Raw genomic sequence first — 25,244 nt, forward strand, 5'->3', positions numbered from 1 at the left:
GCCTCGAGCCATCTAGGAGGCAGGTGAAAGGGCATGCGGTGACGGCTGAATCCCTGCCCGGTGATGCTGTCGTTGCAGGACCACCCCAGGGCTATGCAAACCCTGTTGCACTCTTGGCTTCTTCTTCTGCATTAGCAGATACTAGTAAACACAAATTTTCTTCTTTGCGTGCTTTGTATGTTTGCACTGGCAAAAACTCCTGAAATACCTCAGTTTACCTGTCAAAAACAGAATCTTTCCAAGGATTTTCATGGAATTCTTGCTCCAAAAAAGAGCAGCAAAATTCACAATTCACTCTTATTTACCTTTAATTCCTGTTACCCTATATCGTGCGTGAGAGAGTGCCCTTCACTCTTGCTGGGCTAATGAAGATTTACAATGTTTATTCATTTCCTTTTTGCTCTTAACATGAACCGGAACAGTTTGCCTTGCTCAGGTTTCTAAAGGTATGTCTACCTCACTTGCTCAAAACGCACTCCCAGGAACAGACAAGAGCGCTTTGTGCCTGGATGCAATCCACACCAGGGCCTCACATACCGTCTGTGGGCAGCCTGCCCAAACATGCCTGGCAGGGTCCTAACCACCTACTTACATATTAATACCGTCTAAGAATGCCCAATGTATTTGGGCCTATTGGATGCTGCATGTCCTAAAGAAGTGCATTTTCTACTCACGCGTTCACTGAGTGTGGGGGCAGATCCAGTCCAGGGGGCAATGAAGGGGCACCCCTCGAAGGAAGATTTAATCATTCTCTCAGAGGTGAAATGACAGCATTTCCAGCATGGTCAGCCTCAGGTATTTGAAAGTGAGGAGGCAGGCTACCTGAAATAAGAGATTTTACAAAATAATAATAATAAGCCTATGAGAAGAAAGGGGATCCTTTTACTTATTAATTTTTGAATCCTTATTTTTAACTCAATCTATGTTTCTCATGGCTGGGCAGGGAGCAGCTCTGGACAGAAAGGGAGGTTTTTCATTTTTCTTTTTAAAAGGAAAAAAGTTTCTGCTGTAATCTTCTCGTTCTAGCAGCTAGAACACTAATGACTTAGAACTAAGTAGCATTACTTTTGCAATAAAAATCATGATAATTCCGTATGTTAGAATGTCCATTTGAATGGGGACCTTGGACAGGCCACGCGCTGAGATAATGCCAGTGGGTTAGCGTAGCTATCCCCCTCTAGCACAGCTGTAGCTTATACTGGCAATAAAAGCTCCGTAATGGTGTACTATTTCCCAGTTCAAAAAGCAGAAGAGTTTGTATTAATAACAGTAGTCTCAGCTTCATATAGTTGCTTAAATATCAAGGCTTCTGCAGCATAGCTTTTAACAGCACGGTTAAAACTTAAAATATGAATAAACATCCCACCTCAAATTGACATTATTTTACTAGCCGTTTCTAATATGGATCTGGCTATTATCTTGCCAATGTCTATGCCAGTGATATTGGCTGTATGAATAAAATATTTGCTTGTACAGTTGGTCCATATCTTTGATCAGGATTTCTAAATGAGGGTGGGAGTTAAACCCAGCATACCGAGTCATGGTAAAAGTTCTTTTCAAGGCCGAGGAAAATGTAACTCCCAGAATAAATTACCGTACACAATATTTTCTTTTGGGCCAGTTACCACTTTGTAAGAATCATTCAAGTGCTCTTATCTCCTCTTCTAAAAAGCTTGCTTTGACGTGTTCAAACGTTAGCTCCTTGTTACAGGAAGGCTTACTCTCCAAGAATACAAAGATTCAGTCTTTCATCAAACCATACATAGTGGCACATTTACTCTCCCTGAAGAAATTGTTTCTGTCGATATAGTTCAGCTGCACTGAAGGAAAATAAAAAGTTCAGTTCTGAGCGGATGGTTAGGATGACTGACTGCAAGACAGGGCTAAGATATTACTAAATATTCCTTGTATTAAGAACAATGTAATTTCCCTATATATCTCACTTCCAGTTCTTTAGCTATTTCCTTCCTCTTCAAGAGAAATAGAAGTTAGGAACTGGTTCAGAATGATTTCTCTGCTTTTATCATGTTTTTATATTCTTCTATTTATTACAGAATTTTTCAGCAGAAGGGTAACCATGAAAAATTTTGTTCTGTGATGTGGGAAGTGGTTCTTCAGAAGCAGGACCAAGACAGAAATTTCCCCCATTTTATCAGTGTACAATAAAAAGTCTCTTGGGATGTAAAGCAGTCTCTTCATTCTCTAACCTTTCCTCTGACTGATTCTAGAGAGCCAAAGTTTACATCATCTTCAATACTGTCACTTTTGGGAGATTTTGTTCTTAACACATTAGTGCTTATGAGTAAGCTATGGGACTTTCCACAGAATCCCACTATGCAGCTGGATAAAGTTATCTCTATTAGTTTTATTTACTTGTTTGTTTTTTTTTGATGTATCTTTTGATAAACCTTCTTGTTATAGCTGAATAATAGACACATTATAGGACATAGAGATATAATAGGACAAAATAATTCTAGGAAAATAATGATGTGTTAATTTTGAATTACTTTGCCTGTAGCCAGAATGTTTATGTGAGATGTCTTGTGATTACTGAAAAATAGGAATAGAAAGTGAATTTTCAATTCTGAAATATGATGATTTACAATAGAAAACCTGACTCTGAGTTACTTCCACTCAGAGAAACACAGCATACAATGTGTTCTGCTCTGACTAACCAACATAACAATACTGAATGCCAAATTTTGAATGTCAAGCACTCACAGTGAACTACTCATAAATGATACACCTTCATTCAGGGAATAATTCTGAATAATAAATCTAAGAAAGTTATAAACGGGTCTTGTGCAATTCGCAAATAGAGAAAGGAGGTGAGATTTGTCTAACAAATTATTTGGAGTGAATTGTGCACCGAGCAGGTATCTTCAGTCCCTGATCTGTATTCTCTAAAATTTGTATGGGATGTCTCCTCTAAAGATTTTGCTGTATAATTACCTAGATCACTCATCCCCCCACTGGATCCTCTATGACAACATCAGTATGCTCACATATTCCTGGATGAGACTGCTTATACACCATTTCCTTATGCTGCTTCCACATGACCTTTCTAAGCAGATTTGTCACCTGTTCTGGGAGAAACTGTGGCCTCCATTTCCTTCCATGACCTAAAATAATTAAGAGCTAAATCTCCTGTCTTCAAGTACTTTTGCATATGCTTAAATTTATGCACATGAGTAGTTCTATTGATTTCAATGGACCTATTCATAAAAGAACATTTGAACAAACTTGTTTGCAGGTTGGGGCTCTTAAGAGATTTACCTCCTAGTGTTATGCACTTCCTACTTTATCAGTACATAGATCATTATCACTCTGCAACGGCTTAAACATACAATGCTAACCAGAGGAGCTGTGAATTATAGATAATAAAAAGGACTGATTTTGCTTGTGTTTATACCCTTATCTTCAGTTGTATGTTTATGATGTGCGTGGAAGTATATGAAACCAGAAAGAGATCCGGTATATTTGGAATCTTCATTCACTTTTGGAAGACACTTTGGGTCAGATCCACATGGAAATCTGTGCACTTATTTGCAGTTTCAAGAGGTGCTTGGTAACAAATGTGGCTCTGAGCATTAAGAAAATCTGTGTATTTTTTTCAGCCTTTTGAGAGAGTAGCATTGACACTAGGAAAACTCTAAGTGTAGATGTCTGTAACATATTTCACTGCTGTAACCCATACAGACAGCACTGGAGTGCAGCAGTCAGCTGAAGGAGCTGGCTTTTGGGAGGGGGAGAGTGAAGAAATATCTAAATGGGTTAGCTGTTATGAACAAGAAGCTTTTGATTTAAGAAATATTAAAAGTGAGTTCCTGGATTTTGTTCCTGACATACACCCAATTAATATATTTTGCAAAACCAAGACACTTTATTTGTAGGATTTATTTAATGTTAATGAGGGCACTGAAGGGTTATTGTATTATATTCAAGATGCTTTCAATTTTTTTCCAGATTTTGTTTCAGAAATACAGAAGCCACTTCTGACCTAATTGGTCAAAATGCTGTTCCTTGGGAAATAGCATGGAATGTCTTCTTTTCAAGGCAAATGATTTTGGGGGCTGATGAGAGAGCTAGAAAGGTAATATATACTAGAGAATGTGCCAGGAATTGAGTTGGAAATAAACCTGCAGCATAACATGCATTTTGATTTTGCGCATGCAGACTTTCAGAGCAAGTATTTCTTCATCTGGATGCATACAACTAGTTAAAACTATCTGTCAGAAGTCTCTCCTTTCTACCACTTTTCCAAATTTCTTGGAAAAGGTGTTCTTCGGATTTATCCTATGATTGATGTTTAGATATTTCCACTCATAGGGAAGTTCACACAGAAATAATCTAACTAATTAAATAATTTCACTAATTAAAGGAAGAAGCAATTGATCAGAATTAATTATATATTTTTATTAGAGATTTTTAGAGATATTTCTAGCTAATTTATCTCAAATCTATTTGAAAAGTTTATTTTTCTTCCAGATGCAAAGTTCTTTTGCTATCTTAATATGTTAACTAACTTTATATGTTACTTACCAGACAAATGGCTAGCGAGGATTAGGCTACTTTAAAATTGAAAAATTATCACATACAATTTAGTTAAAATATTTAGTTTACTGAAATTTTTCAATAAAGTAAAAAAAAAGCTATAACATTTTCTGATTGTACACACACATAGTTTGTAAACAGATGAGTTTCATACATTTACATTTCATACATTTCATACATTTACATTCTGATGCCCTTTTTCTCCCTTAAAAAACAATCGACAAACAAAAAATAGGTTTCCCAGTCATCTCTTGGTCCTTAAAAGAGGTACTGGACAAAAAGTACTGAGACACCCTCCCCACCTTACAGATTGACCTTTCCCCTGTGACGCAAACTTCACTTTCTCCTCTTGCCTTCTCCTTTGTCCCGCATGGACACCATTTACCAAGCAGAAGAGGAACACCTTACATGATGTCACATAAGCCAGGACTCATTTTAATATTCATGAGTTTGCCAGCATTATTAAAGAAATTCAAGTAGCTGATGAACACTGAATTGCATTCCTCCACCATATATCTTTTATCTAGCTGTTAAGGTTAAGAATTGCTAATGCAGTTTTAACTTCTCCTTCTTTGGAATTCAACTCCTTGGCGGTCATGTAATACATGCTCTAGATTCTCCAGCATAGGTACCTACACTAACAACCACAATTATTTATAGTTGCTTCCAGGGTCCTAAAGACATGAAAGTTCCCAGTCCCAGCAGGTTAGCTTTAAACTCACTGAAAGAAAGAACCAAAAAAGTTAGGAAGCTCTTCCCTCAAGTCAAAAATCTATAAGTTCATTTACTACCTCTGCTTTTTTTCAAAGCTCACTAGGAAAGTCCAAATTTAGGTTTCAAAAGCCACAAGGCAAAAAGGAGCCCCTCATTGCATCTGTTTGTTCCTGAACAAATCTTGAAATTTTCTAATTTTATCTCCATCTAAAGCAAGAGATCAGTTTAGGAATTAGAAAAAACAATTACTACATGAAAGGAAATGACATTCAAATATTGTTAATTAAATGAGGGAATGGATGTCAACGTTAATATGTAGGTACATGAAAAGAACCTTATTTTGCAGATGTATGACAGGGTTCCCTGAAGAACACAAGTTTTTCTATATTAATTCCATGGTAGTTGAAAGCTACATAATCAAAAACACCTTCTAAGTTTGGCAGAAATATAACACTGGCTGTTTAAAATAAAAGGTCTGTATGGAAAGTTCAGTTTTGTTTTGTTATTTTTTTCCCTCTAGGGTCATTCTGGTAGAGGAAATATTTTTATCTGGGCCTCAGGAAATGGTGGTCTGGCTAATGACTGCAGTGGTGTGGATGGTTATGTGAACAGCATTTACACAGGGGCAAAGGATGCCAACATATACCTCTGCCCCACAGCTTCTGGTCTACAAGAACTACTCAGCATCAGTGGCCACCTAGATGATCCAGCGAGGAAGGAGTGTGGAGGCTTCTATCCTGAAAAAGACCTTCAATGTGAAGCGAGGTGAGTCAGAAATGTGCAAATAAGATATTAGTGTGGATAACCGGAACCCTGCTGAAGTATATTTCAAATAGAAATTCAATGAGAGGCCAGCGCATACCTCACTTTCTTATATAAATGCGCTGAGAAGCCAAGGAACATATAGCGTTTTCTGATGGAACTTGAACTTGGGTCTTTGTGCTTTGCAGGTGAATACTTCGTCTCTCACTGCAGAGGCAATATGGTAACCTCAAATTAACAAAAATCCAGCAGATTTTCTGGAAGCAGTTGTACCATCTTTCACTCCTCTTTTCAGGACTCTGCAACTGTTTCTCATATCCCCTTTCTAATACAGCGATCTCCATTTCCTTTTCCACACCTGAAAAATAGTGCATGGTATATCTACAGATACAATTGGATTTCTTTGCTGTAATTCTGCCTGTCCCAGACACCTTACAGATTATAAAGAAGGAATGTAGAAACATTGCCTCTGCCCGCAGGGATGGCATTAGGAAAGCCACAGCTCAGCTGAAGAGGTAGTGGAGTCTCCTTCCCTGGAGATATTCAAAACCCGTCTGGATGTGATCCTGGGCAATATGCTCTAGAGGACCCTGCTTGAGCAGGGAGGTTGGCCTGGATGATCTCCAGAGGTCCCTTCCAACCTAAACCGTTCTGTGATTCTGTAAAGTTGAAACTGGCAAGTGACATAAAGGGCAACGAGAAGAGCTTCTACTGCTACATTAGCAATAATAGAATAAACCTGCAAAACGTGGGCCCACTGCTGAATGGGGGATAATTTAGTGACAGTGGATGAAGATAAGGCTGATAAAGCCTTCCTTGCCTCATTATTCAACAACAGGATCTCCCAGGCCTTTGTGCCTAGAAACAGGGTTCAGGAAGGACAGGAATTACCAGGAATGGAAGAGGATCAAGCCAGAGAGCTCTGGAGAAATCTCAACTGATACAAGTCCATGATACCAAATAGGTTGCAGATTACCCTTTACTTTGCTTCTGCAGAAACTGTGGAATAAAAATATTGATGTTACCTGTCAGGCCTACAGCACACACAGTTTCTTAATTCCCAAGGGATCTCCCACACATAAAGTGCATTTACTGTACCACTTACAAGTTTAATCAACACTCTACACATCTTTCACAGTCATTCTGAAATACTTAAGCAGATATCTTATTTTGTTTTCCCTTTCTCAAAGAGTTCATTTGGAAAACTACTGCTTTAGGCTGTTATGTTTTAGCTTTTGTTTCCTTTATGTATTCCATTTTTCAGATACTTCCCATTATGTTACACCTCTGTACACCCTATTTTTTTATTATGTTTTTTTTCCCCCAGGAACCTCTAGCTTCCAAGCTGGATCAACACTACTCTATCTTCCACTTTCTATGTTTTATAAAACATAACAAAATACATTCTATTTCCTTCTTCTGTTGTTAGTAGTGGTCTTTGGTCTTTATTTTTAGATATAGTATTGTCTCAGGTTTCTACTGGCTTTGCTAGATGTCAAGATTCATTTGTGATTACTGCTATATATTTGGAAATATTAAGAGAATCTCAGAGGAGAAACTCATACTGCAGGTCACCAATAAACTAGTGCTTTCTTTCTTTTTTTAGTAAAATAGAAATGTGAGATTACAATTGATATCAAGCATAAATTTTACAACTGACCAGTACATTGAATTATTAATTGCATACAAAATCACTTAAAATACAACATAGTGCCTTAAAAACAGGTGAGAAAAAAAGAGTATATTCTGATTTACTTCTAGATTTGCTGAACTATTCCCACTGAAAATTAATTTAAAGTGTTTGCCAGCTGACCTAATTGTCAACATGTGGTGTCTGGGTGGTGCTATGGGGACCTGAACTTTCACCATAGTCACCATCCATGTATTATCAGCAGCACTGGTAGCACTAGTGGTAGACCAGCAAGCTCTGAGAATCAGATTTTTTTAAATGCATGTAACTTTGCCTCAGACCTTATTTTCCTCTCTTTGAATACTTCAGACAAAACAATTCAGTAATATCCAACAATGAGTCCAAGGAGATAATTTTGTTTTGTACATATCAAAAAAAAAAAAACCTGGCAGTCTTTCTTTTGAAAAGCTCCAAGTCTTCTGTGCTTGAAAGTAAAGGCTTGAAATTTTAAAAGGATACATATCACTGATATAAAACCAAATTCACCCATATTTGGGCAAGTGAGGAACTGTTGGGAAAATATTTTCAGTAGAGGTTTCATGAAATCACAGAATCAAGTAGATTGGAAGGATCCTCAAGTTTCTAGTCCAACCTCTTGTGCAAACAAGGTCAACACTGAATGCAGAATTCAGTGCAATTGCTCAGACATTTAACCAGTCCAATCTTGAAAACCTTTAAGAGCAAATTTTCTTCATAGTAAAAAAGTTTTCCCTATATCCACCCAGGAGGAACCTTCCCTGTTCCAATTTATGTCCACTGTCTTTTCTTCTCTTGCACCTCAGTAAAGAACTTAGCTCTGCCTTTTCAAAAGCCTCACCAAAGGTGCTGGAAGGCAGCTATGAGGTCCTCTGAAGCCTCCTTCTTTCCAGGCTGAACAAGCCCAGCTCCCCCAGCCTCTTTTCTCTAACCCCTAATAAGTGACAAGTAAAGGGGAATAATCACTTCTCCCAATAGATTGTTAATTAAGTTAATGTAGTCCTGTCTATACAGTCTAGGATGACATTAGCTTTCCTGATTGCCAGGACACGATACTGGCTCATGTTTAGCTTGCTTCCCACTGGGACCCCCAGGTCCTTTTCAGCAGAGCTGTTCCCAGTCAGTCAGTCCCCAGCCTGTACCACTGCTGGAGGTTAGTGCTGGCGGTTAGTCCCAGCTGCAGGACTTCTTATTTGTCCTTGTTGAATTATATGAGGTTCCTGTTGACCTATTCCTCCAGCGTGTCTAGGTCCCTCTGGATGGCAGCCTTGCTCTCCAGAATATTGACTGTACTCCCCAGGTTGGTGTCATCTGCAAATTGTCAAGAATGCATTCTTGTCTCCCCTCTAGGTCGTGGACAAAGATATTAAACATGATAGGTCTGCACATAGACTCCACTTCTAATTGATTTCCATGTACCATTAAGCATATTTGCTGAGGACAGGTTTTTAGCCATCTAGTAGACCATTCATCTAGACCATATTGTCCCAACTTGGCTATAATGATGCTATGGGAGACCATGTTGAAAGCCTTGCCAAGACAAATAAAACCCATAGCTCTCTAATTATCCACAGATCTAGTCATTGATCATAGAAGGCAGTCAGATTGATCAGATGTGGTCTAGGCTGGTAAATCATTGTAGACTATTGCCAGTCACCTTCTTCTTATTCTTGTCCATAGAAATGACTTCCAGTAGGACTCAACCCATGACTTCCCCAGCAACCAAAGTGAGACCGACTGGCTAGCAGTTCTCTGAGTCTATCTTCTTGCCCTTTATGAGGATGGATATAACATTTTCATTTCTCTAGACATCAGGGATCTCTGTTGATCTCTACAGACTTTCTGAGATGACAGTGATCAGTGCTGTGATCAACATTAGCCAGCTATTTCAGCACCCTCAGATACAACCTATTTGGTATCATGGACTTGTATCAGTTGAGATTTCTCCAGAGCTCTCTGGCTTGATCCTCTTCCATTCCTGGTAATTCCTGTCCTTCCTGAACCCTGTTTCTAGGCACAAAGGCCTGGGAGATCCTGTTGTTGAATAATGAGGCAAGGAAGGCTTTATCAGCCTTATCTTCATCCACTGTCACTAAATTATCCCCCATTCAGCAGTGGGCCCACGTTTTGCAGGTTTATTCTATTATTGCTAATGTAGCAGTAGAAGCTCTTCTCGTTGCCCTTTATGTCACTTGCCAGTTTCAACTTCAGCTGAGCTGTGGCTTTCCTAATGCTATCCCTGCGGGCAGAGGCAATGTTTCTACGTTCCTTCTTTATAGCCTGTCTTACTTCTATCTCCTACGTCCTTTGTTACCACTTATAACTACACTTTTCTGATCTGGTGACAGATCATGCTCTGAGGTTAGATCCAATGGCTCACTAGAGTGTATATTTACCAGCCTCAGTAAGCACTGTGTTTTACAGCTTCTCCATAATTATCTGAATCGTAGCTCTCCCCGGCCAGGCTGGAAGTGGTAAGCAATATGAAGACCTGAGAGTCTCACTCTCTCTTTTGTACTCAGGACTTCTTACAGGCAAGGAGAAAGGAGCCATCATAGTCTAATGCAGAGAGAATAAAAGGACTGGGACTGGGAAGAGAAATGAAAATTTCTGCCTAGTAGCTTAATAACTCTTTGGGGAGCACAGATGTCTAGGAATTGGAAAGCAGAGAAGACGACACCAAGACCTCATTGTCATTAGGCATTAAAAGGCTGGAATTACGATCTAATGAGGAAGACTGGATCATAAATGACAAAGTTTGTTGGTTTGAGTGACTATCAACTAAATTCTGGTGAGGAAGAGAAAGAACAAAAGAACAAAGAGATCAGCCCTTATTAAAGAAGGTATGGGGCAGATATGTCAAGAAGAAGGGGAAGAGGAAAAGGCTAGGAAAAGAAACTGGCATAGTAATTTAGGAAGTAGCTGGGAGATTGATATTGGTGGGGAGTTCGACAAAGGTTATTGCCAGTAAAAGCCAATGTGGAAAAGAAGACAGGTCAGATAGGGACCTTCTTGAGTAGAGCACAGATCAGGATAGTCTGGAAGTGTATAAGGCCCGGTATAAAGCCTGAAATAAGACTGTGACTCTGAACGAGTCTCATGGTGGACAGATAAATAAAGGATCTCACTAGAATGATTAAAAAAGGAATGGGGTTAAAGGACCAACCATAGGGAATGAGATTGAACTAAGGTAGCTATGGCAGCTTGGAAAGTATAGCACTGAAGCTTATGGAAAAAGGCAGGTGACATTTGTAAAAATAAATGACATGCCAATAATATAATCAAATCCAAAGTGCTATGTGGATGTAAAAGGCAATAATTTTTTCAGTTGTTCTAGTTTTTGACTTCTTTAACTATACCATTATAACTGTTGGTTGTATATAATGTACTTCAGATCAAAGTCTTTTTTTTTTTCTTAAATTTCTATCATATGCGGTTGTAAGCAGATAACTTCAAATTCTTAGTAAAACTGTGATTAGCCTATTTCTCTACCTTAATTTTATCGACACATAATACAATTTCAGCAAGGTTCTCCAAGGGTGGATTCAGAATCTCCAAGGGAGTTCAGCCTTTGGTCTTCTTACTCTTCAACCTCAGATTTTCGTATCAGGGAAACACTGGAATCAGCTTTTCTTCCTTTCACTCCCCCTCCAGCTGGAATTAGAAGTCAGAATCTCTGGCTTCTTGAATGGCAAAATTAGTACAGACCATTCACAAACCTTGCTATTTCACACAGATGGGTAATGCGGCCTCTGCAAGTTGAACACGGTGTTATCTGTAGAAATGTTATGCATAAGCGTTATCTTCAAAGACATTTCTGAACTAAACCTATGCGTATCCTTTGCATTCAGGTTTGGTTTGATAACCTGTCAAGCAGATCTAATTTGTTTGTATTCTCCTGTGCTCTTCTGCATACTTGGAAGTATCCTTTGCTAACCACACATTAGCAAAAGGAGAATTAATTTATTAGCACCATCAGCAGGCCCATAATAAGAGAGAAAGAGAGAAAATGAAAGAGTGAGAGAGAAAGCGAGAGAGCAAAAGAAAAAAAAAACTTATCTAACTGTAAGTCTTTCAAAGTATGTGGATTTTTTTCCTCAGTGTAGAAGATTATAAAGAGCATCGAAGTATAGCAGCAAAATAAGGGATAAGCATGCACAGTAATATTCAGCTTTCCTTGAAAATTGCATAACCAGCCTATATGTCAAGGAGCTGGGTTATTGATTCCAAACTTTCCCTTTTCTTTTCTAAAAGTGTCAGATGTTTGTATAAAACATTAACTTGCAAGTATTCTATCAAAACTATATATACTTCTGTTAAGAAGTATGCCGCTTTGACACCTCACAGAAGCTGTAATTCAGCTACTTTATGCTTTCAGCCTCCGTTATGGTGCTGGCTTCTTGGCTGGGTTCATCTCTTGTGATTTGTCATCACCGTGGGGATCACAGGAAGTACCACAAGGGTCCCCAGTAAAAGGAAACGGGCAGGGTGAATTATAGAATATTTAGTCCATCCAGAGACTCTGCCCCATAGAGAAGGTAGGAAGCCTGAACCACCATCCTGTCACTCCCATGAGGCCAACTGTCAGTATTTCCATGCAGAAATATTTTCTCCCTCAGCTGAAGTATTTTGGGGGGTGATTTTTTTCATCAAAGTGTCAACATTTGACACTTATAATGTCAGTTTTCCCACACTTCTACAGTAAATTGCACCCAATACAAATGTATGTATAGCTCCTCTATTTCTCTGAAGTAGCTGCTTTTTCAATACAAAATTATGGAAAAAAAGCAAAGATGTGTCAGAATATATAGGCCCTAATAGTGGGATTCATCTGACCAAATACAAAAATCTGTAATAGAGACGTCTACACCTGAGATTGTTACCCTGGACTCTTTTCATAATCAATGGAGAGAAATAAGCGCTTCTGGGGTGTGGTTCATCTCACCCTGAAGTAGATGGCTAAAATAGGTCAGCTGAAGCATGTTTCAAAAGTACCTATTTCCCTCCATTGGCAGTACAGGGAGTCTCGACTGACAACTTCAGCTCAAGTTAAATAAAATGACTTCTGCCCTAAGTGTCCATAGAACTGTTGTCCATAAACTTGCCCTTTTGCAGCATTATTTTGTCTGTTCATCTTGTTCCTGTTCCAAGCATGCAATGACTTTTTCTTTTCCTGTTAACTTCTCTTTTTACAGCCATTTTTTCCCTACCTACAGTGTGTTGTGCATCCTTTTTCTATTCCTTTTTACCACAAAGTTTACTGCAAAATCAAGCTTTAAATCAATAACTTTAAGCCAATATCCAAGATACATGCATTTCATACCACCAAATACTGGGGGATTCCTCAGTGCTTTTCTTGTTTGTGGCACCACTAGCTTGTGATCTTTTGAAATGCGTTTTTCTCTGTGGATATTCTTACAAGTCCTGTAATCAAATGACATTTCCAGTTTTCTGGTATAGGAGGCCAGGGCCAGGCAAAAAATATGTTTGTGTTGTTTCACCATGTGGACTACATGTCAGCCTGTCACAAAGGATGTCATTTAACATAACAACAAATTTTCAGCATTCCCCGAACCTATCTGAGGATGCCACAAGTTAGAAAACTATTTATTTCTTTTGTTACCTTGGTTTCACAGATGAATCAAGAATTTTTCAATAACGCAGGAAAGACGGAGTCATATAAACGATAATGTTAGTAGGTGGTACACCAAACAAACTTCTGCATTTTTCCATACCTCAATCCTAGAAGCGGGTGCCCAAGACAGTGGTGTCTCTTTCGATGTCTTCTAAAATCTGAGTGCATAAAAGTCTGGAAAGTGGTTACAGATCTTTGCATCTGTTCCTTTAATTTCTCTAATATGCATTAGTAGAAGCCTAAAGGAAACTCAAACAGCAATAAATTTGACTTCCCTCTGGGTAAATCCTGCAAAGGGCTATAAAAGGGTGAGGGACGGGATATGAATTTCACTTCAATGCACCAGTAGCCTAAATCTGAGGTGTGGGACTCAGATTGACTCCCAGCCTGCAGGTTTTTCAAACTTTCATAGTGTCAAAAGCAAAAAAGAAGTCTTAGATGATCTAATCTTTCTTCTCGATCACAGGCACTTATCTTCCACACAGTTATCCCTACCTTGAGCCAAATGGTTTCTCTGCAGCTAAAGTATATCTTCCTGAGAGGCATCTAATCTTGATTTGAGGATCTCAAGAGATAGAAAATCCACCACTTCCCTCTATAATGTGTTCTGATAGCTAATAGCTATCAGCATTGAAAGTGTGTGCCTTCTTTCCAATTTGAATTCATCTGGCTTCAGGCTCCAGCCTTTGGTTCTTATTATGCCTTTCTCCACTAGATTACAGAGTCCTTTCATATCCATTATTTTCTGCCTGAGAAGGTATATATGCTATAAGCAAGTCACCTCTCATATCTTCTTCCTCATAAACAGAAAGATCCAGCTCTTTAAATCTCTCACTGGAAGGCATTTTCTCCAGTTTTCAAAACATTTCTGCATCTCTTCTCTCTACCTTCTCCAGTAGCTCAGCTGTATCTTTTTTAAAATGTGGCCTGCAGAGCTACAAGCAATACTCCAGCATCATTTTCCCCCAGTTATAATGAAAGATCAGCTCTCCTGCTCCCGCACTGAACATTCAGCAATCATGTTGGGTCTTTTGGCTATATCATCACCTGGTGAGCTAGTGTTCAGCTGCTTGTCTAATATGAAGCCTCCATATTTTCAAGTCACTGCTTTCAGCTATTCAATTCTGTGGCTTTCATCCTTGTTCCCAGAAAGGTATCTTAGGATTGAGCTGTATTAAAGCACTCTTTTTTTTTTTTTTTTTTGGCCAAGTTTACTAAACAACATTTCCGCAGTGTTCTCTCTGTTATTTACCACTGAGCCATCCCTACGTGCTTCCAGGAGTCATTTCACAGTAACTTCTGGACTGTTGATAAAAAACTACAGTCATTCCTTCTGGTACCAATTCCTGTGGAATCAGAGAAGAAACATCCCATGTCAGCCTTGCATTGTTTCACATGTGAGTGACAACAGGTGAAGGGGTCTGATGAGCAATATTATCTGGTTTTCTTCTACAGCTTTCCTTGCATGTCAGGAATTTTCAAAACTATCGTTAATGGACTGAACTTCAGCTGCTCTTAAGTATTCTCAAATGCCAGTTATCCAGCTGAACACTGAATCCAGTTGCTGAATTTAGAATTTTAATCATTAGCGTCTGTTGTTTAACACGCTCTTTGATTACTAATGATGGAATCCTTTTCATTTTCTTTATGTGATACAAGTCAGACTGGACTTTTTTCACCTTGGAATAGTTAATTCACGAAAAGAAATTAGTCTCAATGAATCTAAAACTATTCAAGAAGCTGGAATGAGCTAGAATGATAGTTGTAAGGTAAATGAGGATGGACGGATTCAAATATCACGCCAAAAACCAAAAGGAGTTCTGCGTTCTTACTCTTCTAGATCTACATCCTGGTCACCTGGGAAGTGGTAAAGGAAGGCTTAAATCCCTCTTTTCGATTTAGAAAAGGAATGTGACCTTGTTCTCTCATCTTGCAGGAAATGACTTAAGCACTGGGATGAAGGAATTCTCAACTGAATCTCTTCTTTTGAAGTTACATCAGCTTGTCTAAGTACCTAGATAAGCATTGGCCCAGTGAGAGCAAACAGAAGTGGGCATAAAATTAATTGTTCTATTTGCTGAAAATTATGAAAAATTCTATTTGGGTTTATCTGCAATTGAATATTTGCCTTTACTACCAAACCATAAAATCAATTATTCATACAACATGTATATTTATATAACAGAGTGCTTTTTCAAATTCAAAATAGAAACATTTTTTGAAAAATCTCCTCTTTCAACATCATAATGAGCAGTTTTACCACCTGAACTTTCTGCAAGTTCTACACCATGTCCAGATTGTATCACTCCTATAAAAATTAAAAATTCCATCCTGTTTATAGCCCTGTTTGCTCAACATTTTTGCTTGGTTCCTCCAGCTACTTATACTACTTTTCTGTACTTTATAGGTTACACTGGGATGTACGTAGCTTAGATTTGTGTCATATTTGTCAATACAAGCTCTAGCATTACTAGTAATGTCCTCCTGGATGCTCCATCTACTCTTCAACCAAAGAAATTAGCTATCCTATCTGTGAGATGGAGCCCACTTTATTTTGCACAGCTCCTTGGCCTAACAGAAGGAGGTCCCAGTGTTCCACAACAGCAAAATCTTCATATTCAAAGCATAGTGCAGCCAGCACTTCAATAACAGTAGTTTCTGTCTTCTGCTCTTGCTCTCAGGATCAGAAAGAGCATGTTAACTTCCTTTTTCGCAACTCTGTTTCAAGACCGGCACTGTCCTATAGTCTGCTTTCATTTGTTTCGGTTATTATCAGTAAAGGTTTACCAGATGAGATCCTAAAATTTCCCAGTCTTGATGTTGTTAATCCATTGTTTGCTCTTCAGCAAAAAAAAAAAAAAAAAAAAAAAAAAGGCAAGCAAAAACCCTGAAAAAAACTCTACAGCTTATCTGAGGCAAGACACAGCAGTGCTCCTAAATAAAAGAGCTTCAGGGACTAATCTCTGACACAGAGGCGATGGTGATGTCTGCACTGCTTAAAACCATTCCATTTTGGAGCAGATTTGTATTTAAAACATCTCCAGAACAGATCCTACCAACAACTGAACAGTGTAAACCTTCGCAGTGAGATTTTTAGGGCCACAAAACCCTATGCACGCAGTGCCTAACAACCAGCATTCAAACTCACAATTTCTTAAGGTCAGCAAAAATATCAGAGTGCTTAAAACTTATTTAGATGTCTAATCTTTTTTTTCTCAATGTTAATTTAGACAACTCAGAACTGGGACCCTAAATGCCTTTGCTGGACTGGCCCCCATGTCTTTTTGTCACCTGTGACTGGATCTGTGCTTAGAGTCTCTAACATCCTCTTTACCTATGGTCAGGCATTAGTCCAAATGCCATGGTTTAGCTCCATCACTTCAGGGGCAGGAGTCTTTGCACAGAGCAACTTGGTGGAAAATGACCTCAGATGGTCTTTTAAATGAGAGACCTCCAGCGGGGCTCCAGTCAAAGATTTGAGCTGCTGCCTTAGTAGTTATGACCAGACGGACACTGCTCGCAGGGCAGGAGGGAACGCCCTCAGTGGTCCACGCTGCAGGAGCCCAGCTGAAGCAAGGAGCCCAGCATTGCCGTCTCTGTGCTCACCCGTGGAGTCACAGCCCCCAATCGCCTTGGAGCCACCCTAGGCACCCAGGCCACCTGCCTGAAGTCAGAAACTGAATAATTTCCATGCAGCCCAAAAACAACAAGACAGCTAATATTCAGTTCAACAGATCTTTTATCTTTGAATGACATATAGAGACACATATAGAGACTGCCTGTTTCCTCTGAATCATGAAGTACTACTGCCATAGACAGAATAGTGGATTAGATAATATTGGCAATCAGTGCCTATTCAAATGCCCATTTTAACTGAAAGAAATACTATACATACCCAGGAACAATATTTAGGATACAAAACCTCACCTTCCTCCATTTTCATGTAATGTAATAGCCATAATAGTCATATACTTCTTAACTAAATAAAACTGCTATATACCACGTTTCTTCTTACAACATTTGTTCACAAAAAGCTACTCAGCGCAGTCCAGTACTGCCTCAGTTAGGGAAATGAGGAGCACTTATTTCCTCGCAATAGTTAACATGTCAAAAGCTTTTCATCTCAAAGAAATTAAATGGTAAGAACACTGTGTTTCAACTTCTAAATTGTCATACATCAAAGATTTTGGAGGACTTCTTTTTTAAATTGACAGTTGTCATTTAATATACAGTATCATCCAAAGCATATTATTTCTGAATGTTACCAGGGAGATTTCATTGGCTTTTGTGACATTTCCAGTCTTTGGTATAATTGGCTAACAGCTTTTTTAACCTATATCTTTTAAGAAATAGTGTACCTGGTGGTCTGGGGTATCACATCTTCTGTTTTCTCTTTTCTTTGTTGTCCAAAAATGTTACCGTAATGATAAAAAGTGACATTATTTTAAAAGATAAGAAACACCAAAATTATTTTCTTCCTGACCTTTACAGTTACCAGAACAAGCAGCTTCTGTTAGCAAAATAGTTCAAGCTTTTTATTACAAAGGATATTTGGCAGTATTCCATGAGAAAAAAATACATATAGTTCTTGTCAGGGGAAGTCATTAAGCCCTCTCTCCTTATGCTGGGCTAACATTTTAACAAAAATAAAATTCTGGCTATTTTAAGATGGAGGAGGAAGTTGACTGTGAAAGGCAGGAATATTTCACATAATGCTCTTTATGAATGTACTAATGTAGTTTTATGTCTTTGAGTGTTCCACAGTGAAGCAAATACAATGGGTTTACCCAAGAGTTCAAGGAGATTTTGGTGACCTTCATTTCCCAGCTGCACATTTATGCAGTCAGAGTTTTCTTCTTTACACCACTCTGTTGTGTTATTAGAACGACAGTCCTTCTTTATGTGAAAAAAAATAGATGTCAGATAAAATAACTGAATGGCTCCATGTGGCTAAATCACTGTATTTACAATTTTTAAAATAATTATGGCTAGTCCTCGGCTGTATTGTTTTTCCAGGTAAAGGCTTACAATTCAATTGTTAGCTCCATTCCATACCTCTCATTATCGATTTTACAGGTTACTGTAGAACTTTAGAGGTGGAAGTGCTTGAGAATTCAAAGACATTTCCAGCACAGATCCTTTTAACTGCTGTTGTCGTTGCTCTGGTTCTTCAGCCCCAGTAAGGATGATGTATGTCTTGCTTTCAGCTCACATGACAAAGATATGACATTGTTGTCACTGATTCTTAAGAAAACTGTATGAGTCAAATTACAATAGAGACAAAAGTTAGAACAAAGCCCTCCTTCTTGTTGAAATAGTTTGCTGTTTTACTGTCTTTTGCTCAGCTGGTGGTACTGTATATAGCCAAGAAATAGATGAAATAATACATTTTAGGTGCATAAAAGAAAAAATACTATTTAAAAACATAAGATTCCTTTAGGAAAATAATTGGAGGCAGTAACAGTCATTAACTGCAGAATATATAATTCTTCCCACGGTTCTTAACATAAAATGAACACTGTTGCATACCACAGTATTAAACAATATATGAATTAAATATCTTCCCGCTTCAAAGATGCATGGCCTAAAACCTGAAAAATTATTGTATATGCAAATGATCATAAAGGACTGACTTTACTGACCATTTCTTTGTGTTTGGGGGATAGATTTCTGCATGGCATAATATTTCCACTTGCATTGGTTTCCTGGCATGAAAATGTTTATTGCACTCATTAGCTAAGAGGATGTCGGCACTGGTCCAATGAACACAGATCTGCCTTCTGATTTCAGCCATTAAATTGCAATGGGATTCATAGGCTTAACATTGTGGGTGTGAGAATAATAAAATGGAACTCCATCTTTAGCCCAGTTACCATGGATGCAGTTAAAGGTCATAGTGGCAGCTGCTAACTAGTTGCCTTTTTAAGCTGTATTTCCCCTCCTGCTATGTGTTTTCATGTACCTTAGTTTCTGCAGGTCTGTCTTAGAGCAGTTCTACTTCCTTAACTTGGCATATGGGTGTCTTCCTAAACATGAAGGGTGTATTCCCATAAATATGGTTGCTATGGTCATCCCTTTATTCAATTATTAGCGTTTTAATGCAAAAAGAATGTAAAGATCTTAGCAAAAAACAGAAATGCAGCCTGCTCATCATCCTGATATTTTTTTCATTTTTGGCACTTTTCTTTGCATTTCTAACCGGAGGGGATAAATAAATAAATAAATAAAAGCCCCAAAACTGTATTTAGTAAATTCCCATCTCCGTTTAAGCTCGTAATGGGTTCAGGCAGTGAGGCATTCACAATGTGGAACATCAACTACTACTTTTTCATTCGGCCCAAAGTCCTAGGAGTTAATTCCCTGTACTGCACGAAGTGTTAGAGTAATTACCGCTGATCAGCCCTATTTCTCAGCATTCTGTCCTGCTTTGAGAGGCACCCTGTTTATTGATGCACCGCCACATCATCACAGTGCTTTCATTCAGGCGAGCTGCTTAATCGAAAGGGTTTGGACAATGCAGGATTTTCAAAGAGAAGAAGTGGAAAAAAATTAAAAGTAGCCAAGTAAAATAAAGTGAATGGTAAAGAAACCTGAAAGCTCTACAAAATATTTCCTTATGTCAACACTTCATTTCAATAGATTTTTAAAACTCCTATTCATTTCCAAAAGAAGGTACTGTGAGTCTTTTCTGTGGTGACTCAACTGCATGATCACATCCTTTTTGAAGATTTTTAAGAGCACAGTGCTGGAAGCCCTCCTTGGGGAAAGTTTATTGTTTTTTGTTCTGTTTATGTACAGGCTGTAACCATGTTAACCTTTACGAACCACAATACAAAGAAACTTTTTTTTAAGATTTGCCCCTGTCTTTTAAAGATACTTTTATATAACCTGTCATTTCATGAAAATAAATTAAGTATTACATGAGGCAAATGTTTCAGTTCCACACAAGGGTGGCTTCTGGTTGTCTTTGGCAAAGTGCCACTTTATTCATTTTTATTTCAGACACAATGTGAAACTTTTAATTTTAATGTAGTTTGTTACTATGATGGTTAAAAAGCCTATACTTATATTTCACGCTCATCCTCTCCTTGCACTTCTGTGATTTTTAGAAAGTGGCAGAAAGATACCTTGAATTCATTTCAACTTAAATATTACCAAGCTGGGGGGTGGAGGGGTGGCAGGGGGGCGCATGTGTGTGTTAGAGACAGAAGAGAGATTTATTTAGACCCACAATTTTATCTTCATTAAGTTACATGTGGGCACTGTCCTTGGAGTTCTGTGGTTTTCCCGTCCATAGTGACGGTAACTTTTTTGCTTAGTCTCTTTTGCCTGGAGAAGTGAAAGAGGTGATTGCCACAAAGAAGAAACAAACAGGTAATGACAAACACAAATGCAAACAAACGAGTTGTCTAACTGTTTACTGAGATTTTTTTAATGACATCACTCCCTCTATGGCATTGCTTCATTAAAAAATAATAATAAGTTTCATAAGTTGTTCAGTAGTGTTATTGAAAGTATCGGAATAACATTGCTGAGACTATTACAGTGTCTTCAGTTTTACTGTTTCCTCCGCCATACTTTTAATCAGAGAATTTCTTCTTGTGCCTTGTTTACTGTTGATATTTTCTGGCTGATTGGATAGGAATGACATTTTGACAATTTACTGTAGCAGTAAGCACTGTACAAACAAAAGGTGCTGATGAAAACTCAGAACCCATTATTATGTAAATTATGGCTGACTAACACAGATTCCATCTCCCAGTCACCATCATTGAGACCAGTTTTACTCAATGATAATAATTTTCATGATTGCAGTCTTCAGAGAGATCAGAAATATGCTTTAGCTGTTGCATTTATCTACTGCTGGTACTTGACCCTTAATTAAATTCTGAAACTTTTTTATATCATAAAGTAAAATACAGCTGACACTTCTATTCAAGTAAAGAGCATCAAACATATATCTACTAAATAAGATAAAGGTATTTCAGACTCACCTTGCTGTAGTGCTAGTAAACACGACGACTACAACATGTTTTGAAAGAGGGTTTAAAGTTTAAAATGCAAAAAAAAAAAAATCTGTGGGGCAATTTAAATGTTGCACTGCAGTGCCGTGTTTGCTGAATGCTGGGCTTCCTCTGCAGAATAGTCTTGAACTTTATACTAACATATGCAGGGCAGGAAAAAGAATCAAATGAGCTTTGAGTATATGGGTTATGTTTGTTTGCTCCCATACGTTATATCAGCCGAAAAGATTACAAAATAAAATAATAGGTTAGCTAATGTTCCCCACTAACTTTCAGAACACAAAACTCTCTAAAATCTTGCAGAATTGTGCTTTGCAGAAATATTCTTCCTAGAAACAGATTAGAAGCCACTCAAGATGCTGTACTGTTGAGCTAGAATCCCTTGATAATATGTAAGAAAACGACTAAACAATGTACAAACAGGTCAGTTAATTGGTTTAATGTGCTCCTTATCCTTTTGTTTTTCTTTCTCTATCTCTCTCTTTTTTCTTTCCTTTTTTTTTTTTTAGAGAATATGTTCTAAAAACACAACGAGGAGAAGGGGATGTACTGGAGAGAAACAAAGACTAGAACTTTTCATTTGATCTTTTAATTTTTTTGAGGCAGCATTGTAATCTTTTAATGGATGTTTTGTGCCCATTCTCTTCCTTCTTTCCCCTCTCCCCCCTGCCCCATGCTCCTCCCCCATCTCTTAACCAGGTTTTGAAATGAGAAAATGGTCATTCCAGGTAAGCAGTAACAGTAAAGCTTAAAAAGAAGTGGGGTATTATTAAAAACTGGTGAGTTATGATAAAAATAGAGATTCAGTATTTCTTTAAATATAGCACTTTGCTAAACTGTCAGTTCATAGAGCCAATGAGCTAAGAAAAGTAATTACTTAAGTGGATTTCATGAAGAGTAGAAAGATGATTGTGCCACATTAAATAACAATTGTATCCTTAATGATGTGTTGGACTATAATACAAACATCCTTCTACCATTATATGCACTACAATATACCTTTCTAATTACTCTGGTGGCTTCCTGTTCCTTTATTAAGATGCTATGCTTTCAAAGACTGTGTAAGCATTATATGAGCTTTTTTTTTAAACTACAGTAAGTGCAGCTGCATGGCCATTGATACATTGGCTATAAATTACTGACAGATTGTGTGTGAATGTAATCATTGTTTTATTTCTTTTTCTTTCCTTCATGAAATACAATTTTTCTTAGAAAAGATACTACGAAGTTCAGTAAAATTACTTCCCCAGGTTTCTTTGATATTTCTTCGTATGTAAGCAGTACAGTAATATAACTCCAGGTAATTAATAAGGCAGATTCAAAACAAGATGGCACACTTATAAAAAAAAAGCTAGAATACTTTTGGTATTATTCATTTCAGTGATTTCTTTCCTGTAGTCTGTGAATGCTTGGGGACCCCTGAACTTCCTGTCAGTGGTCCCTGAAAAAGCTGTTTTATTACCTGCAAGATTAAATATACTACACAGATATTCCCCTCCACTGAAAACATTTTTAGGTTGTCTGCAAATTCAGAGAGACTGAAAACCATTTCTCCATTTCACTGCTTATATTCTTTTCATTAGAGATGGAAACCCTATAGTTTTCAGCACTACTTTCCATAAATCAGTATGCTTTCTATGATTTCTAGAAATATTTTTGTGGACTATCTGACCACTCATTACACTTGATTTCCTAAGGTTCTATCAACACACAGAGCTTTCGCCTGGACCCGGTTAAAGTTTGCACACATTAATAGTCCCTCTGAATGAAATGAAACTTCTCTTATGTGGAAGTTCTTCTAAATATATGTAAAGATTGAATAACTGGAACAAAGTTCATAAAATTGCACAATTCTGGATTCTGTAGCAGAGCTTAACTTAGCTCTTACAGAAAAAATTTTAGGTGAAAAGATATCTAAATAAAAAAGTAAATACAATAAAACTTGGCAAGTGTTTTTCTGCTCCACTGTCTCTTGTTATAGATGTGCCCTTTTATCTCATAACTCATCTTCTCCTGCTACTTATTAATACCACATAGTAATAATTCTATGAACGTTCCACTCCATTCTTACACATATTACAGAACAGCCCCAAATCTGTCATTCTAAGTCATGGCTTAGAAATTTTATGAGTGAAACTGATAGAACATTGTCCGTGTTCCTTATTGCAATATTATATTCCTTTTATGAAAAACTAAGACACATTATTCAGCAAGTTTCACATCTGATTGTTCATACATTGTCAAGCTAGGAAGCAATAATATCCATAATTTAAAATTAAATTAATCTATAATTAATACAATTAATTTCCTACAAGTAACTCAGTAGGTATATGTTTTCTCTTTGGTCCAGAATTTTTACAGTTATAAGTAGGAGCTCTGTGCTTGGTCTATGTGCTAGGCAGAGTTATGAGGATCTTTACAAACTCCTTGGTATTCTGCTTAGTTAGCTAAATTGAAGATTAGTATATAGCCCTTGGAAAGTAAGCAGAGTGGTCCCCCCGTTACTACATTTAAGCTGTATATATATAGCCATATAGCCTTCTGCCATTAGGCATAAGTCTGAACTAAAAGTGATGTTGCATGCTAAGACTGTAACTAAGTGAAAGTTTTACACTGGGTTGAGCAAATAATAGCTGGGACTAATTTGTCATTCTTACCTGTGCTCCTTCCTGTCAGCAGAGTACCCATTACTCAGCACTCCACAAAATCAGGCCCCCTGTGAGGTGACAAATTATGTCTCTTGGATGTCTAGAAGGGACGATGATCTGCAGATCTTCTGCTTTGTTCTGAAAGTGAGAACTTGCCTAGTCTGGGGGCTAAACCCAACTAAATCATACCCTGAAAATTAAAATAAACCTTAGAAAATGCATTGCTTGTGGATTTTCCACTATTTTTTAGGGAAATAAATACTGTTTAGAAAGGAATAAAAATGTAAAGATGGAAAAGATGGCCAGATACAATGTCTCAGGCACACTTTGCAACCACATCATATCACAGATCTTCCTGCCTGCTTGTGAGTCAGTTTCCCGTTAAGTTTGGGAAAAGCTACTTTTTCTCTAATTAATAGCTCATATATCTGAAACTTATATATTACGTCTGGGACATTGAGATTTCTGCTCAGTAGGAAATCTCAACAGTATTTAGGCACCTAAGCTAAAAACCCCAGTCTTGGAAATCTTTGGTCAGAAGCTGCTGTGCTTTTGAGTGCCTAGACTCCACTGAGGCCTTGATTTTCAACAGTAAAGTTCCCAGGTTAATATTCTTTGTTGCCTAAAACTCCTGTACCTAGAAATGCTGCCTTATAGAAAAAGTTGAATTACTTAACTTTCTCTTGGCATTGTGTGAAAAAAAAAGCTTCAGCTGCCAGGTCCTTTTCTGGTTATGGGCTGTCTCCAGACCACAAAGAAATGAGCTGAAGATGAAATTCACCTCATGTATTTCCACGGATTTGCAGCCAATTTGCTCTAGAACACCACAAACCAGACTTACAGAGAGAGAAATACTGTTGATTTCCTGAAACTGATCTATCTGCCTGTGGTTGTTAAAAGGCAGACCACTTGCCGTGGTGGAAGGGAAGGTCGGAGACAGGGAGGTAGGTAGGGCTCCCGTGTTCTCAGCACCTGCCTTCTGGGTGCTGCTGCTGTCTCTGCTCCTTCCCTGAGTTTCAGAGGTCGGGAGGGAGTGCTGGTTTCACAAGAGCAGCAGATCTTTCTGCAGTAAATGCAGACTGCTAAACACCTGAAGTTCCTACTTAATTCAGATCAAGGCAGTCAGCCTTGTTAACAGAAGTAATTCCGTTAAAAACTTGCCTTAGTGCAAGCAACATAGCAATTTTTTCTATAGCACTTTCCCAGAAGGGCTGTACGCGTGACCAGCTCATCTTGGCAAC

General features: G+C 38.0%; 1 protein-coding gene across 1 annotated transcript in view; it reads left to right on the forward strand.

Moving 5' to 3' along the window:
• The window catches only part of LOC104143367 (uncharacterized), a 417,508-nt gene that overhangs the window by 267,216 nt on the left and 125,048 nt on the right, over positions 1-25,244 (forward strand). Inside the window, exon 12 of the mRNA XM_068925206.1 lies at positions 5,789-6,033. Coding sequence (XP_068781307.1) covers positions 5,789-6,033 — 245 coding nt within the window. The remainder of the gene's footprint in view (positions 1-5,788; positions 6,034-25,244) is intronic.

This window comes from Struthio camelus, chromosome 1, assembly GCF_040807025.1.
Source record: "Struthio camelus isolate bStrCam1 chromosome 1, bStrCam1.hap1, whole genome shotgun sequence".
Taxonomy (NCBI): Eukaryota; Metazoa; Chordata; class Aves; order Struthioniformes; family Struthionidae; genus Struthio; species Struthio camelus.